At 53.3% G+C, this 16,086-nt stretch overlaps 2 protein-coding genes across 2 annotated transcripts in view; one reads left to right on the top strand and one right to left on the bottom strand.

Annotated features, from left to right (window-relative positions):
* Window positions 1-5,493: 5,493 nt before the first annotated feature.
* Window positions 5,494-11,392, bottom strand: TP53RK (TP53 regulating kinase). The gene is made up of 2 exons (XM_004698308.2): window positions 11,077-11,392; window positions 5,494-6,316 (listed from the first exon to the last, which is right to left on the bottom strand). Exons 1-2 carry the CDS (start codon window positions 11,357-11,359, stop codon window positions 5,838-5,840), a joined length of 762 nt encoding a protein of 253 aa, XP_004698365.1. The 5' UTR covers window positions 11,360-11,392; the 3' UTR covers window positions 5,494-5,837.
* The window catches only part of SLC2A10 (solute carrier family 2 member 10), a 29,346-nt gene continuing 24,617 nt past the window's right edge, over window positions 11,358-16,086 (top strand). The window contains exons 1-2 of the mRNA XM_045295485.1: window positions 11,358-11,503; window positions 11,604-11,754. Of these exons, the coding sequence (XP_045151420.1) occupies window positions 11,358-11,503; window positions 11,604-11,754 (297 nt within the window). The remainder of the gene's footprint in view (window positions 11,504-11,603; window positions 11,755-16,086) is intronic.

Here is a 16,086-nt window from a genome sequence, read left to right as displayed (position 1 = left end):
CCATCCTTCCCCTGGTCAGTGCCAATGCCACCTCCTAGAAGGGCGACCATGACCACCTAATCGAATGAAATGCACAGCCCTCTGTGTCCAAGCCCATCCCTGTCTATGTGCCTCACAGGATGGCTCACGGTCGGAAATTATTCCCCATCAGGTTAATGCCCTGGAAACAGAGACTGTTCCTGCCACATTTCCATCGCCTAGGACCGTGCCTGGAATATAGCAGAGGAGCATCTAAGAATCATCACACTTTCTTGGAGTCCCTGGGTGGGTACAAATTCGCTCAGCTGCTAAATGAAAGGTGGGAGGTTCAAGTCTACCCTTGGGCTTGAAGAAGAAAGGCCTGGAAATCCACTTCCGAAATGTCAGCGATTCAAAGTGCTCCGGAGCCCAGTTCCACTCTGACACGGACGAGGCTGCCATGAGTCAGAATCCACTGGGTGGTAACGGATTAAAAGGTTAGCATTTTAATAGTATTACTATGAATATCCATCACAAGTACAAAGACCATACATTCGGTAAGGATTCACTGAGCCCTGATGTACACCCGAGACCAGTCTCGGTGTTCACGATACAGCAATGATCCCATCGGACAAGAGCCCTGCTCTGCACTCATTTTAGTGGCTCTATGGGATTAGATGGGTCCTGGTGCTCCAGGGGTTACGCACTCAGCTGCTAACCTCAACACCAGCAGTCCTGACTGAAACAGCAACTGCTCCAAAGGAGAACGACACAGCAGTCTGCCTCCATATGGACAGCACGCACGCAGACGAGACATGCGGAGACCCCATGAGGTGGCTCCCCTGTGTCCAACAAGGTTGCTGTGAGTGGGAGTCCACTTGACAGCGCTGGGCTTGAGGACCCTTTTATCATAGGGCAAGGGCATCCAGGCCGTGTAGGACATTAAGTGTTCTGCTGAAAACTTAAAGATCAGTGGTTCAAACCTACCAGCTGCTTTTCGAGTGGGAAGATGTGGCGGGACGTGTCCAGACAGCCCTGAAGCTGACCAGGAAACCCTGCTCTGCTCTGTCCCAAGAGTTCTCTGTGGGACAGAACTGAGTCAAAGGCCACGGGTGTCTTAAGGTAAATTTCCAAATCAGTGGCATGTCCCATGGCAGTTAGTGCCACAAAGAAAAGTCCAGCAGGGAGAGGGGAGCAAGGGAGAGCCGTGTTGACACCAGTTTCCCTCTCCCTCCACTGAAGGTCTCTCGCCCCTCTCCCAGCCGCAGCAGGGCACCTGTGTCGGCATCTGCAGTGTGGCATTTCCATGGAGGCCTCCGAAGCTCCAAGAGCAATATTGGCTTTGAAGCAGGTCCCAGCGGGAACCCCCAGGCCAGGGTTGCGATTAGACACTCCTTCGTTTCCCCTGTGGGACAGGGGCAAGTAACATGGCCTCAATGGGCCTTTCTTCATGATGGATGGCCAAGCAGGCCTGCTCTGGCCTGGCCTGAGTCCTGAGCCATCCCCCATCCTCCTCTCTCCCAAGCAGAGGGGGGAAGTTTACAAACACCAAGAGGCCTTTGATCGGCACCAAACCCCCAGTGATCTCACTGTTTTTTGTTCCAAACCGCGGGCCAGGACCACGTCCTGTTCTGCTTCCAGCAGGGAAGGCTGTGGGAAGGTAGAAGAGAGAGAGAGAGAGAGAGAGAGAGAGAGAGAGAGAGAGAGAGTGTGTGTGTGTGTTGGTGGTGGTAGTGGTGGTAGGAGGAGGAAGCTCATGTGGATCCTTGACTTTTTTCCCCAATAAGCAGTCTGGACTCATAAGTCTCCAATTCAATTCAATAAATGTTTATGGAGCATCTATTATATCCCAGGCACCACTGCAGAAGCTGGGCCCCGAGGACCACATGCTGGAGGGGAGACACACAGGGAGGACATGAACAAATGAAGATGCGGGCCAGTGGTTGGCAGCACTGGGGAGATGTGCAAAGCTAGGAAGATAGCTTAGAGGGCGTTGGGGCGTCAGCCTTTTAAACTGGGTGTCCACGGGACATTCAGATAAAGTGGCATGTGGGCAGAGATGAGAAGGACATAAAGGTGGCAGCCACAGGAAGCTCTGCAAAGGGATCAGCAAGTGAAGGGGCCCCGAGGTGAGGTGGGGGCCCTGAGGTGAGGTGGGGGCAGAGTCGTAGCTACAGAAAATAGTATGTGCAGGGCAGGTCCTAAACTTGGGCTCCTATCCAAACACCTGATACCCACCTTTTAAGTCCTCTTATGATAACATTAACTCAAAAATATAAGCCAAGGAATAATTAACAATTTAAGCTAAAAAAGGGGCAGCCTTTACCCCTGGACGAAGCCCAGAGGGTAGGAACGGAGGAGGCACAGAAACAGGAAAAACCCAGAGAAATGCGAATGAGAGCCCAGGGCACTGCATTGGCTGAGTGGAAACAAAGCACGGCGCAGTGGGGAATGGAAAACGGATGATCTGCCCTGCGTCCCTTCACCTGATTCTCAATAAATAGTAAAAATCAGAAACCAAGCTCCTACAAAAACAAAAACGACTAGAACAAGCTCGTAAGCATTGTACTGAACGCCGTGCCGGCTCTGCGTGCCCAATAGCGCGGGCACCTCCCTCGCGTGGTGGGCTCGCGGTCAGTGCCTTCTCTCTGGCCCGGAATGGGGACCCCGAGCTGGAGGCAGGAGTTGGGGACACGGCTCGGTGGCGCCCCTGCAGGTCGCTGGAGCGAAGAGCAGTGGGGAGGCGGGGCTGCGATCGGAAGGGGCAGAGAACAGAGGGGCGCAGGCCCGCGGAAGAGGGAAGGGTGTTGGGGCGGCAGGCTGTTCTGAGAGCAGGCGTCCAAGGTGTGAATTGGGATTTGAGCCCGATTCTTCCGGCAGTTGTGGGGAGGGGAGGACCGCCCATCCATCCGGTAGAGGAAGCACACATAGGGTGGGGTGGACTCCCTCCGGCTGGGGGGCAGGCAGGGGGACTGCTGCTGCAGTGGCTCAGGCAAAAAAAAAATCACAGTCCCCCCAAAGGGCAAGTATGCGAGGTTGGTGTCGGGGTCGATCCTGATCAACGCATCCATCCATCCATGTATTGAAGTCTCCGGCATACGAGCGCATGTGCGGCTGTCAAGGTCTACAAACCAGACTCGCTCGTGTGCACAGCGCCCCGCTCCAGAACGCGAACTTGGCCCTCTCCCCCAGACGCCCCCAGTCTTCCCAGGTCGCTAGCCCTCCCCCGAGGTAGCCTCTCTCCTGACCACATCTGAAAATGAGGCGGGCGGGATTTGTTCATGGGTTGGCTAGGGATGTGGGGCCGAGAGAGGGGGCTCAGGCTAGCGAGGGGCCAAGGGTCCCCAGTCTCAGCCCATCGCTTTTCGGGGTCCAACGCAGAACTGCGTGTAGCCAAGGCAGAGCGGAGGGGGAGGGCAGGTGGAGGAGGCATGAGCCAGGAAGGATTCTGCTCGGCTGGGTGCGGATAGAATAAGCTGGAGGGTGGAGGAGGCAGTGGGAGGAAAAGAACACGCTGGAAAGGAAGGAGCGGGAAAGAACAGAAGAGAGGAGGGAGAGCCACAAGGGAAGCAGCGCCCTCCTCCTGGCACTTCGCAGAGGGAGCAACTTGCGACCTCTGGTGGTCGAGGAGAGCCACTTCTCCTGGCTCTGGTCCTGTCTGTAGGGTGCCATGAATTCAGGGCACCCCAAAGACTCCTAGTCCCAGCAGGGACAGAGCTACCCAGACAGGTGAGGCACCTTCCAGGGGGGCATCACATTTCAGGGGACACCTAACATTTCAGTAATCCAGATTGTCACACAATGTTTTGGAAAAACCAATGGGCAAACTATGGCTGTTGGGCCAGCTGTTGTTGTCAATAAAGTTTTATTGGAACTGGGGCCAGGTATCAGGGTTTGCTTGGTTGTATCTCAGAAATCAAACCTACACACCTTCACAAATGCGAGTGGTGTCTCCCATGGAGTCGGCACTGGCGGTGCCCTGTTGATGCACCTGCCTGCTACCTGACGTGGGAGGTTCCAGTCTACCCAGAGGGACTCCGGAGAAAAGCTGAAGATCGACTTCAGAAAAAGCTGCCTCAGAGAAGCCATAGGTCACACAACTGGTTCTGCCAGAGGTGCTCCCCACCCTCTCCCAGAAACACCCCCCACCCCTGGTCCCACCAGGCCAGCATGTGGGGTGAACATGGTCACCTATATAACCAGCACCTGGCATCTGTGTTGGCCACCTCTCAAGTGTCACATCTCATTGCCCTGGCTCTGTTGTGTAGCTTTGGCCAAGATCTCAGTGCCTCAGTTGTCTCCTCTGTAACTGCTCACTGAAACGCTACTACTCTGCACGTGGCGTTCCACATTTCCCCTGTCCAGTGAGGGCGTGGTGGCTACACCAAGTTGCTGTTGTGGGCCCATCCCTGCTATGCACTGACTGCAAGCCAGGAAGGAATGCAGTTGCCTAGGAATGTTTGGGAACCCCAAGATCCTACCACAGGCCCACGGCCAAGTACACAGATGCTCCTGGGAGCACTGCATTCCTCCAGTCCCTTGCCCTCCCTGAATGCTTGAAAGAGAAGAGCCTAGCTCAGCGGTTCTCAACCTGTGGGTTGCGACCCATGGGGGGGGGTGTCAAATGACCCTTTCACAGGGGTCACCCTATTCATAACAGTAGCAAAATGACAGTGATGAAGTAGCAACGAAGATAACTTTATGGTTGGGGAGTCACCACGAGGAACTGCATGAAAGGGTGACGGCATCAGGAAGGCTGAGAACCACCGTCCTAGCTGCTTCCGTGACGTTACTTCTGCCCAGGCCGGTGTTCCCCACTGCCCTCAGGGTTGTGACATGCTCCCACTGCCTCCCTGCCAGGCCAACAGCACCCCTCCATCGGCCCACTGGGAAAGCCTCCTCCCTGGTTCTTGCTTCTGCTCTTGTCCTACCAGCAACGTGTGCTCCTTTCAAAACATGACTCAGCTGTCACCCCACTTAAAGCCCTTTGTGTCCCAAGGCAAATGAAACCCCAGTTTGTCAGCAGGCCTTCTGCGATGGAGCCCTCGCCGATGAACCCCCTCCCTGCGGGCTGCCTCAACGACCCTGCTGTCTGTCTGTCCCTCCGTGATGCTCCTCCTTCGTGACCTGCACCTCCTGGAGCACCCTCCCCCATCACCTGGCATGTCTGCCTTTCCTTACCGGCCCCATTCTCCGGCTCTGCTCACTCACTCTGACCTGGCTATTCAGGATCACATCCCTGCCCACAGCACTTGCCGTCCATCTGTCTCAGCTGCTTACTCTGTGCACTTTATGGGTGCAGCAGACTGCCTGATCCTTCTTCCCCAGAGGGGCCGGGGGCTCACACCACTGGCCTATCACTCCGCGCTCAGGGACGGAACCACTGCGCCACCAGGGTGCCTACACACGCTAGATTCAAGGGCTAGCAAAGGTCTGAAGAGGAAGAATGCCCTATGTGCTTCCACGTTTCTGAGTGCCAGAGCCCATGGGCCTACGGTGTGCACGCTGCGACCGGGGCGAATGCCTCGCCTCGACTGATTTCATACTTAATTTTATTAACAACAAGGCTGACGAGTAAGCGGGTCTTGGTGTAGTCGTTACAAGCTGAGCTGCTTCGCGAGTGCGAGACTGGGCTTTCTACTCCCGCACACGGTTCCGGTCTTGGAAACCCACAGGAGGTCCTAGGAGTCAGCACTGATCGGATGGCGGTGAGTTCAGGACAGTCAACTGCGGAAAAAGACGCTTTCTCGAGCATGACCACACGCGCCACTTAGAAATCTCTCAACACCTTTATTTTGGTCTCCGCTTAGATTCACAGCAGCCTTTCAAAATGACCTTAAAAGAAGTGCCGAGCGCGGGCAGCTGTCAGCCGCTCCCTTTTATCCGATCATGGACCTCTTCCTCCCCCTCAGGCGCACTTCGTCCAGCTTCTTCAGCACGGGCTTGGCCTTTCTGGACGACGCGGAGTAGCTCTGCAGAAACGCCTCAAACACAGGCTCCGTGTTGGGATGGGTGCTGAGGAAAGCTTTCTCCAGGACATAGAGGTCTACCCCCTTATCTTCGGGAAGTGCTGAAATGAAGCTGAGCCCGAAGTCGATGAGCACAATGTTCAGCTGCTCCGGGGGGCCTTTCAGGAGCATGTTTGAGGTCGTGAGGTCACCGTGAATGAGGTCCTCATCGTGCATCCGCCCCAGCACCTGCCCCATGGCTGAGGCCAAGCGGGAGAGGCTCTGGGGTGCGTTCTCAGACCCCAGGGTGGACTGAATGTAATCTCGGACAGTCACCGAGTCTGCGATCTCTTCCATGTAGAGGCAGTTGGAGGCATAGTCCACAAAGAAGACCACGGGGGCAGATATCCCTGCAACCAAGACATAGGCCATTATTGGGTTGGGCTCATTTTCCTTTTGGAAGTGGGGAGCTGAGTTCTCAAAGATTGAGCCAATGTTCTGATGGTCAGTTCTCTGCTTATTTCAAGAAAAAGAACTGAGAAAGGGTGTGGCCTGGTACAGCTTAAGTCATCTGGAAACTTCCTCTGCAGGACTGTGCCCAAGTGTTCTCCTGCTTCCCCACACCATCCTTTACCACTGGGCTTCACTGGTGACCACCACTCCCTATCCCTATAAATACTAATGGGAGCTGATGGGGGGTGGGGGGGGACGGTCTAGTCAGTCGCTTCTGCCTGACCAGGACACTAACGGGAGACCATGCAGTATGGTGGCTGAGACAGTGTGGTGGCTTTGGTGCCAGAAAGGGCAGGGTTCAAATCCCAGCGCCCTTCCCGATCAGTTCATCCCCTCACTCATTGCCGTCAAGACCACTCTGCTCACAGCCACCTACAGTCCGGTAGCTGGGACATTCCATTCTGAACCCACCTTCGGTTTCAGCCAGAGGAGAGTGAGACGTGGTCTCACGTACTTTCGCCACGTTAGGGGGGGGCAAGCTTGGTAAGGGGGAGGGTCAGCACAAGAGGGAGACTCTCGAAGAGACGGACTGGTAGTGGCTGCAACAATGGGCTCACGCAGAGCGAGGGTGGTGAGGATGGAGCAGGACCAGAGTGCACTTTCTGTCCTGAAGTCGGATTGTTAGGGGGCAAGACTGGCAACGCCATCAGAGTCAATCAGCTTCCCTGGTGGAAACAATACCTCCAACGAGTGCTATCAGTACATGACTATCAAGTGTCAGCCAGGCTCAGGGCACTGTAGACACAGAGGCATTACCAGTGGAGCTGGATCCCGAAGTAACCAGGCTGAAAGGAGCTTACATCTGAGAGAGGATGAAAATGGAAAATATGAACACAAGTAACTTTCTTAAATCCAGAGCTGTGTCTGCTTAGTCACTACTCCATCCCACCCCCACGCCAGCACCCACCCACTTTCTGATGCACACAGCAGGTGCCTACAATCAAGAGAAAGAAAGGTAGGACGTGTGGAAGAATTCCGAAGCCTGCCTTTACAAGTCACAACCCCTCAGGAGCCTCAATTTCAGATCTGAAAACAAGACTTGTGGTGGTGGGTGCATGAACAATACCGTTTTAATGAAGGGGTGGGGGGATGATTTCATAAACCTGCGTGTGTTCTTTGTGCAAGGCGCCCTGGTGTCGGGGTGTTGTGTTGGGAGGCTAACTGCAAGGTCGGCAGCCTGACCCCACCGGCTGCTCTAATGGAGCAAGATGAGGCCTTTTGCTCCTCGAAAGATTTACAGCCTCAGAACCCACCGGGCAGCTCTCCTGTGTCCTAAGGGGTCCCTATGAGTCAGAATTGGCTCCCTGACAGCTGGTTTTTATTTTGTGCCAGGCACATGGTTAGCATATGTCATCTCATTGTCTCAACACCTCTGACATCAGTGTGTCACCATTAATTCTACTTCATACGGAGGCCCAGAGAGGTGAAAGAACTGGCTGACGGCTTGTGCTGGTCTGGGTGGACTAGAGAAACAAATTCAGACATTCATATGTGCATAAGAAAGAGCTTTATATACAAGAGCAGTTGAGTATTGAGAAAACATCCCAGCCCAGTCCAGATCAAGTCCATAATTCCAATATCAGCCCATATGTCTGATACCATCTATAAAGTCCTCTTCAGACTCAGGCAACACATGCAATGACCCCGAATGCAGGAAGATCACAGGCCAGTGGTGGTAGAAGCATCTCAGCACTGGCAGGGGTCCCCACGTGGCTCCTCCTGTTCCCAGGGCATGGGGTCTATCAGCGTAGTGCCATGTGTCTTGTCAGTAGAGTGTCTCTCAAGGAGTGAGTAGAGAGAGAGTATGTCTCCTGCCTCCAAGGAGGGAAACGACCGGAGTTCCCAGAATTCTCAGGAGAAGGCCATGCCCACACGGCACCCTTATTAACTAAGACCTGATTGACAGACTAGACTCCACCCCTTCACTCTTAATCCTCTCAACTCCCAAACTGACACCAGATGATGTCACCACCACAAGGCTGACTACAAATGAAGTAGAATTGGAATCTGAACGCAGAGAGCCTGTTTCTCACAAGTGATGAATGAGAAGAGCCTCTCGGGGCATCTTGGCCAACTGACCGGATAAACTCAGCAGGCTGATGTGCTACATCCTAGTTCGGTGAGCAGTGTCGTACAATGCAAGTCTTGGAGCAGCTACCTGAACCACACTCACTGGTCGCTACTCATCTCACCGGGAGCAAAATCGAAACAAGGAAACCAAACACGAGTCCACACCATCCGGGGCCCCACCCACCCTGAGACCAGATGAGCGAGATGGCGCCACACACTCTGATGAGGGCATAACAGATGGACCAGAACCTCAAATTCCTTTTAAAAAGCCTTACTGGACCAGTTGTGACACATTTCAGAGTACGAAGACCTCAAATCTCAAGTACAATTTTAGGAGAATATCTATTAAGCCCTAATTGGGACAAAGACAAAAACACATCCTCTGGATGAGGGAGGTCATTAGCAAGCGGTCATAATGGTATCCAAGGATTCGCTGAGGTTCCAGGGCAAAATGACCTGGGAAGGCAAAGGAGACTGTCACAGAAGCATGACTGGCAGCTGGTCAATACATCACACTTACAGGTGGGACAAAAGAAGTAGGGGTGGGACCACGATTAGGACATGCACACTGTATTACACAGAAGAGCTTGCAAGATTAGTCGAGGCAGGACTCAGGATTAGGGGACCCTAGTATGATGTTCTACATCAAGGACACACCCAGGCACGACCCTAAGGGAGACTGCCCCTCCTTGGGCTGGTCAGGGGGATGCATGTAACCCACTGTCTAATGTACTCTGCCTGAGGGCAAGACTGTTCACATCCCTGGTCAATGGTCAGAAGGAATTCAGTGGAGGCTTAATCCACATGGGGGCTCTGCAAATGGATTTGAGGCTTCACTGACATCCATAACTAACCCGCTCACTCACTGCCACAGAATACAGTTATGACCCTACAGGACAGGGCAGAAGTGTCCCGACTGGTTTCGACACTAACTCTTTATGGGAATTGTGGCAGTTACATCATCTGATGTCAATCTGAGAGGATTACAAGTGAAGGGGTGGAGTCTGACCTGTCAATCAAGATATAACCAATAAGGCTTCTGTGTGGGCATGGCCTTCTTCTGAGAACTCTTGTATTTTCCTCTTTGGAGGCTAGAGACATTTCTCTCTGCTGACTCCCTGCGAGACATCCCTGAGGAGAAGTCACATGGACCTACCCTGATGCAGTCCTGGAAGCTGGAGAAGCCACATGGAGACTCCTGCCAGCGCTGGGATGGTTACAACGCGACTGGATCCAAAGACTTTCTACCCACTGGCCCGTGATCTTCCTGCCTTTGGCGTCATTGCACGTGTTTCATGAGGCTGAAGAAGACTTTATCGATTGGTGTCAGACATATGGGCTAATATCGGATTTATGGGCTTGGACTGGACTGGGTTGGGATGCGTTCGTAATGTACATTAAACTTTTGTATAAACTCTCTCTTACACATATGTGTGCCCGTGAGTTTGTTTCTCTAGTCACCCAGACTAGCACAGGAACAGAAAGCCTCATCTTTCTCCCATGGCTTTGAACTGCTGACCCTGTGGTTCACAGCCCTGCCATCCGATGCTCAGAATTTAAGCTTTAATACAGACTGGAGGACTCCCCAATAATATTGGCCAGAAATGGTTTCTAGCCAGAAATTAAAACTAGCCTTCCAGTTCACCTCCAAGGCTAAACAACAGGCTAAGAAAACAAATCATCTGAGTATCACCAGTGAAGACTGTGCCCCTTTATAAAAAGGGGGGGAGGGGGGAATCTATTGGAGTCCTGGTGGTATAACGGTTACCAGCTGGGCTGCAATCTGAATGGTTGGCAGTTCAAAACCACCAGAAGTCCCACAGGAGAAAGACTGGGCCGTCTACTCTTACACAGTGACAGTCTTGGAAACCCACAGGGGTCGCTGTCAGTCAGCAGTGAGTTTGGTGTTTGGTACTGGAGCCCAGCTGCCAGCGGGTAGGTCAGCAGTTCTAAACCATCCGCTACCCAGAGGTCGAAACACGAACCTTCTGACTCCCAACAAGAGGCACCCGTCTGTAACGAGTGATCATCTCAGGAACCCCCAGGGGCAGGCCTACCCTGTCCTTTAGAGCCACCGTGTCTGAGTCGACTGATAGCAGGGAGTCTGAGATGAAATCCGTCGATCAGCAAGTACTGGGCAGCAAAGATAAAGAAGGAGAACGGTGCATGGACGGGCGGGCGCGTAAAGAAGGCCTTGTAAAGACCGTGTCCAGGGTTACCGAACAATTGCGTAGACGTTGTTGAATGTGGCTACCTTCCCCCATAAATGTACCTGAGAAAGCCTAACAAAAACGAATGAGAGTCAGGATCGACATTGGAGCTCAGGAGAGGTGCCGACGGGGAAAACACGGGTGGGTAGGGGGCTCATCACCAGGAGGGCACGGAGCACGAGTGCAGATCCCGGTGTGAGCCTGGAAGCACGGGGCCAGAGCCAACGCTCGCTGCCACGGGGCCACGAGGCTTCCTAAAGAGAACGGAGAGGGACGGCGAAGGGTGCGAGTGGAGAAACGGAGGCCGGCCGCAGCACCGAGCACAGGGCGGCCCTCCCCGCGGTCTCCGGGCCTCGGCGCCCAGGGACCTGCCCTACCTGCGCGGCGACAGCGGAACAGCGCCCGCGCCTCCTGCACCGTCCGCCGCCGGAGCCGCCCCTCCAGCGCCGGGTGCCGGTAGCCCTTGGGGAAGCGGTGCTTGACCACGGCCGCGCGGCCCAGAAAGGGGCCTCGGAACACGCGCGCCTCGGCGCCCTGCTTCACCAGCTCCAGGCCGCTCAGGAGCCGCTGGCTCCGCTCCCGGGCTGCGGCCTCGGGCGTCGGCTCCTCGGGCGCCGGCTCCTCGCGCGTCTCCACCGACGGACCACTGGGGGCCGCCATGTTCGTCGCGCCTCTCGCCGCCGCTCGGAGTCCCTCGGCTCTCTCCGGAAGCTGTCGGCGATCCTTCGGCTACCTCCGGAAATGCTCGGCCTCCCTCGGCTCTCTCCGGAAACTGTCGGCGATCCTTCGGCTACCTCCGGAAATGCTCGGCCTCCCTCGGCCTTCCTCGGCTCTCTCCGGAAGCTGTCGGCGAGCCTTCGGCTAGCTCCGGAAATGCTCGGCCTCCCTCGGCTCTCTCCGGAAGCTGTCGGCGATCCTTCGGCTACCTCCGGAAATGCTCGGCCTCCCTCGGCTCTCTCCGGAAGCTGTCGGCGAGCCTTCGGCTACCTCCGGAAATGCTCGGCCTTCCTCGGCTCTGCCTACCGCTCCGCCTCCGACACTTCCGGCCCGCGGAAGTGATTCCGCTCCCCAGCCCAAGAAACGTACCTATTTTTTGCTTTTGGCATCCAAAGAAGTCACACACTTTGTCCCTTGACTCTGTCTTAGAGCTTGAATTGCGAGCACCCGTTTTGCACAAAGCCATGGATGGCAGTGAAAGCCCCAGGTCTGTTGGCATGTGGGTTAGATACATGCCTCCATGGAATTTCTTCTGCCTGTGGACCAGGGACGTGAACAGTCTTAACTGCATGCAGAGTGCACTGGAAAGTGCACCTGCACCTCTCTGACCCGCCAGGGGAGGGGCAGACTCCCTTAGGGGCTTGCCTAGGCGTATCATTGATATGCACCCCTTACTGGGAACCCCTACTCCTGAGTCTCCCCTGACTAGCTTGGTCAGAAGGCCCAGGACCGATCTTGTAAGCCCTTCTGTGTAATACAGTGTGCTTGTCCCAATTATGGTCCTGTTTCCACTTTTGTCGTCACCCTCGCAAGTGTGACGTATTGGTTTTCTGTCAATCAAGTCTTGGAATCTCAGCAAACCCTTGGATATCACTAGGACCTCATGCCACCGGTCTCCCGCATCCAGATGACGTGTCTTGTCTGTCCTGTTTAAGACTTAATATTCTCCTAAAATTATTTTGAACATTTCCGGGCACCTACCCTAAAACAACTCCTGAGTTTTAGTGTTATGATAATCTATAGTTGTGTTGTATAAGGTTACCTCGAACACTGAATTGGCAGATACTGAGCCCTTGTTCCTAAGGTTCCTGTGAGCCTCTGGTCACAACACTCATCAGTCAACCAATGAATCAAGACGAACCAAACCCATTGCTGTTGTTTTAATTTGTCTCATAGTGACCCTATAGGGTAGGATAGGATAGGATTTCCCATAAGGCTTCCTAGGCTGTAAATCTTTAGGAAAGCAGATTGCTGCATCTTTCGAGAAGCAGCAGCCAAATTCTTTGACCACGTTGCCTCCGGGAATCCTAAACCAACACATAACATTGCTTTATGTGTTTCTAGGCACCTTATTTAATATATGTTATTGATTAATTAACATTAAATTGGTGGCCAATGGCACTCATGTCTGAACAAAGTTGTTGTTTTCTTTCTTTTTCTAAATAGATTTATTAGATTCTGGAGGCATAACTAACTACCTTGGGCTAAGGAGCTCTTGACACTACTATGCCTCGAAGCCATATTAACAACAAAATCAACAAAAAAGCACTGAATTGGAAAATAATAAATGAATCAGTAAAACACACACTTGTTTGCAATATGCCAGTGGAAACAACGGCAGGGTGTCGCCCTTGTTTGGCCTCAGCTGGAAATGTGTGTTTTGGACAATTCAAATGTTTCCCTTCCCCAGGCACATCCTCAAACGACTGCAAAGCACCCCAAGTATTGACTCTGGGGAGACCGGTAAGTCCCAGTGAGTGGCGGCATGCACAAACAGAATCTGCGGCCCATGAGGATCGAGTATAGTGACAGCCATCGATTGAATGTCCGAAGGAGCGGTGAGGTTAAATGATGACACGTCATTTCATGAAAAAGGACAGTGAGGTTCAGGGTGCGCACTTACTAAGGAGAGTGGGAGTGGTGAGTTTGTGGAGGAGGCCAAATCAAGAGAGAGGATCTAGGCGGTGTTGGAGTATAGAAACAAATGTTTGCTCTTGGGATCTGCTTGCTCCAGGCAAAGCTAATCCAGGAGCTTTGGATTACAATACAGAATTTTGCTCACGCTGAAAACAAAAATATCAAAGGTTGATGAGATGTCAATTGTATGGCCCTTCTAGCCTCCATTCCCTATAAGGATGTATTATAATTCTGGACTCCATGCCTGTGGTTAGCATCCCATCATAGAAGGAGTTTTCGCTATGCTAATGGATACAGTGTGAACCCAGTCACATAGGGTTTTGAAAGACAAACCTACCATTTCCATCAAAGTCATTCCTCTGGGTCTGAGAGCCATCTCAAACACAGCAAGCACAGCTGAGCCCTCTGCTGTGGTGTTGGCCAGGACCAGAGAGTGCTCATCGGTGTTTCCAGGTTGTGAAAACCTCCCCAGGTGGGCGAGTAGTAGGGTGCTGGGCTTCCAAGCAGAGAAAACAGACCCAGGCCAGGGTTAGGCTGGACAAGGGCCAGCAGCAGCACGGTGACGCTGAGGACAGGTTGGGAGCTGAAAAGGGGAGGGACACTGCCCTGGTTTCAAAGGAGTCTCTTGCTAGAAGAAAAGCCGCTGCAAAATGGGGTGACTGCCCCGGAGCATCCCCTGGAGACCTCTGCCTCTGGCTGCAGAATGGACAGCAGCCTCTGGTAGAATGGCCAAGGACTAGAGAGGGTAGGGCTTCTACTTTCAGTCCTGAGCCTTCTCTGAGTCCAAGGCTGGCCCAGGAGGAAGCCTTGCAGGGGGAAGAAATGGTGTGGAGGCCACGTCTGACCTCTGGCTGCACACCACACCAGCCTGAGGTTGATTTCCAGGAGGCAGCTCTCCTAGTCTCTTTCCTGGGAGTCCCTCCTTTCCCCATCAGACTTGTCCTCCAGGATGTTGGCCTTGATTGGATCATGGATCTTTGTCTTGGCTGCAGAGGAAGCCCGAAAAGTGAGGGTCTGGCAGTTGCGTGGGTCCCTGATGGATGGAGACATGCTCCTTACAGCAAGGAGGGAGCTGAGCGACTGGGCAGGCAGCCACAGTGCCTGGCCTTGAGTGTCATGTGACACTGACCATCATTTCAGCTGGATCGTTGTCACAATGGGGCTGATTTGGTCTAGTTTGTTGAATGCTTCCTAAGATTAAGTCAGATCTTGTTTGTGAGTGTACTTGGTGGATAGAAAACATTCTTCCTCTTTCTTTTCCTTCCCCCAGCGCCACCCCCCCCACACACATTCTTCCTGTTTCTTTTCCTTCCCCCAGCCCCACACACACACACACACACACACACACACAATTGGGGTCCCATTTGAAATACCTAAGAGAAAGACCCTCTGGTTCAAGGGTTGCTATGACACAAGGCCCTCAGTTGTGCATTCCCTGGGGCTCATTGACGCACACCCCGGGCCACCTAATGTAGTGTCCAGTACCTATCATCAGCCCACGCCACTCAAAGCTCCCACAGGACAAATGCCATGCATAATGCCCAGTGGCTTCATTATCCTAATTGTTGGTATCCCTCGGCCGTCTCTATGGTTACCAAACCCATCTGAGCTCTTGCTTTGTGAAATCCACTGTGCAAACATGTTTGTTTGCAAGTCCAAGGTTTTCCATGGTCAGACTGGTTTTGAGCTCGATGATGGAAAACCCCACTTAAAACCCTCCCAAGGCTTCCTGTTGCTCAGAAGACCCGACCCTTAATCTGACCCACGAGTCTCCGTCTGGGACCCCTGTGTTCTCTGCCAATCCACCTCATCTCCCACCACCCACCTGCATGCTTTCTGTTCCTCAGACCCAGTTGGCTTCTCTGCCTCATTCTTGCCACGCTCTCTCTGCTGCAGGGCCTTGGCATCTGCTGCTGCCTGTGCCCAAACTGCTCTCCCCTCCCTCCTCCGCCGCCTAGTTGTCCGGTGCCGCCAAGTCGGTTCTGACACACCGTGACCCTCTGCACAGCCCCGGCACCATCCTTATCCTTGTTCCTGTGCCTGAGCCCCTGGCTGCAGCCACGGTGTCCATCCATCTCCTTGGGGACCTCCCTCCTTTTCGCTGAGTTTACATGGTGTCCTTCTCCAGTTAGCATCTAGTCAGCATCCACATATCCTTCCATCTCAGATCAAAGCTCTCCCCCTCTCGGACATTCCTTTAGAAGCTCTGCGTCCCTCATTAGCCCCTTCGCTGATCCTTTTTGTGTTTGTTTGTTTCTTCTTGTGACATTCCCCTCCCCCACCACCACGTGCACAGCACAACTTCAGGTGCTACAGAATGAAACTGCTTCATAGAGTGTTCTCAGCTGTTCTCTTTACGGAAGCAGATCCTTAGACCTGCCTTCCTGGGCAGCTGGATGGGGTTGAGTGCAAACTAGGGACCTTGTGCAGAAGGGAAGGCAGGCAAAAGCAGCCATAAACAGTGATTAAATGAGCAGGTGGGGCTGCATTCCAATAAACCTCATTTACAAAAAACAGGCATCCAGCCTGTAACCTGCCAAGTCCTGCTCAGAACACACAGCCTCTGGTTTGCCGCAGTCCTCACCACTCCACATTGCCTTCTACCCAGGCCAGTTTTCTTTGTTTTAACACCTGTTAAAACAGGTCCCATTAGGTGGGTGAACTTGCAGGCCCGGATCTAAGTTCTTTTAAAGGTTAAGCTTTGAGAAAGACAATTCAGAAAATCTTAGACGCGGCCTTCTTTTTTTTATAAG

The sequence above is a fragment of the Echinops telfairi genome, unplaced genomic scaffold (genome assembly GCF_000313985.2).
Source record: "Echinops telfairi isolate 266 unplaced genomic scaffold, ASM31398v2 ScPeMD7_5592;HRSCAF=6446, whole genome shotgun sequence".
Classification (NCBI taxonomy): Eukaryota; Metazoa; Chordata; class Mammalia; order Afrosoricida; family Tenrecidae; genus Echinops; species Echinops telfairi.
Note: the sequence above shows the minus strand (reverse complement) of the source record. Positions and strands in the feature narration are given on the sequence as shown.

What these genes read in the sequence shown, in the direction of transcription:
- TP53RK (XM_004698308.2), bottom strand. Translation starts at nt 11,359, where the DNA reads ATGGCGGCCCCCAGTGGTCCGTCGGTGGAGACGCGCGAGGAGCCGGCG. An exon ending in GTTCCGCTGTCGCCGCGCAG is followed by an intron (nt 6,317 to 11,076) that starts GTAGGGCAGGTC and finishes TCTTGGTTGCAG; the next exon opens with GGATATCTGCCCCCGTGGTC.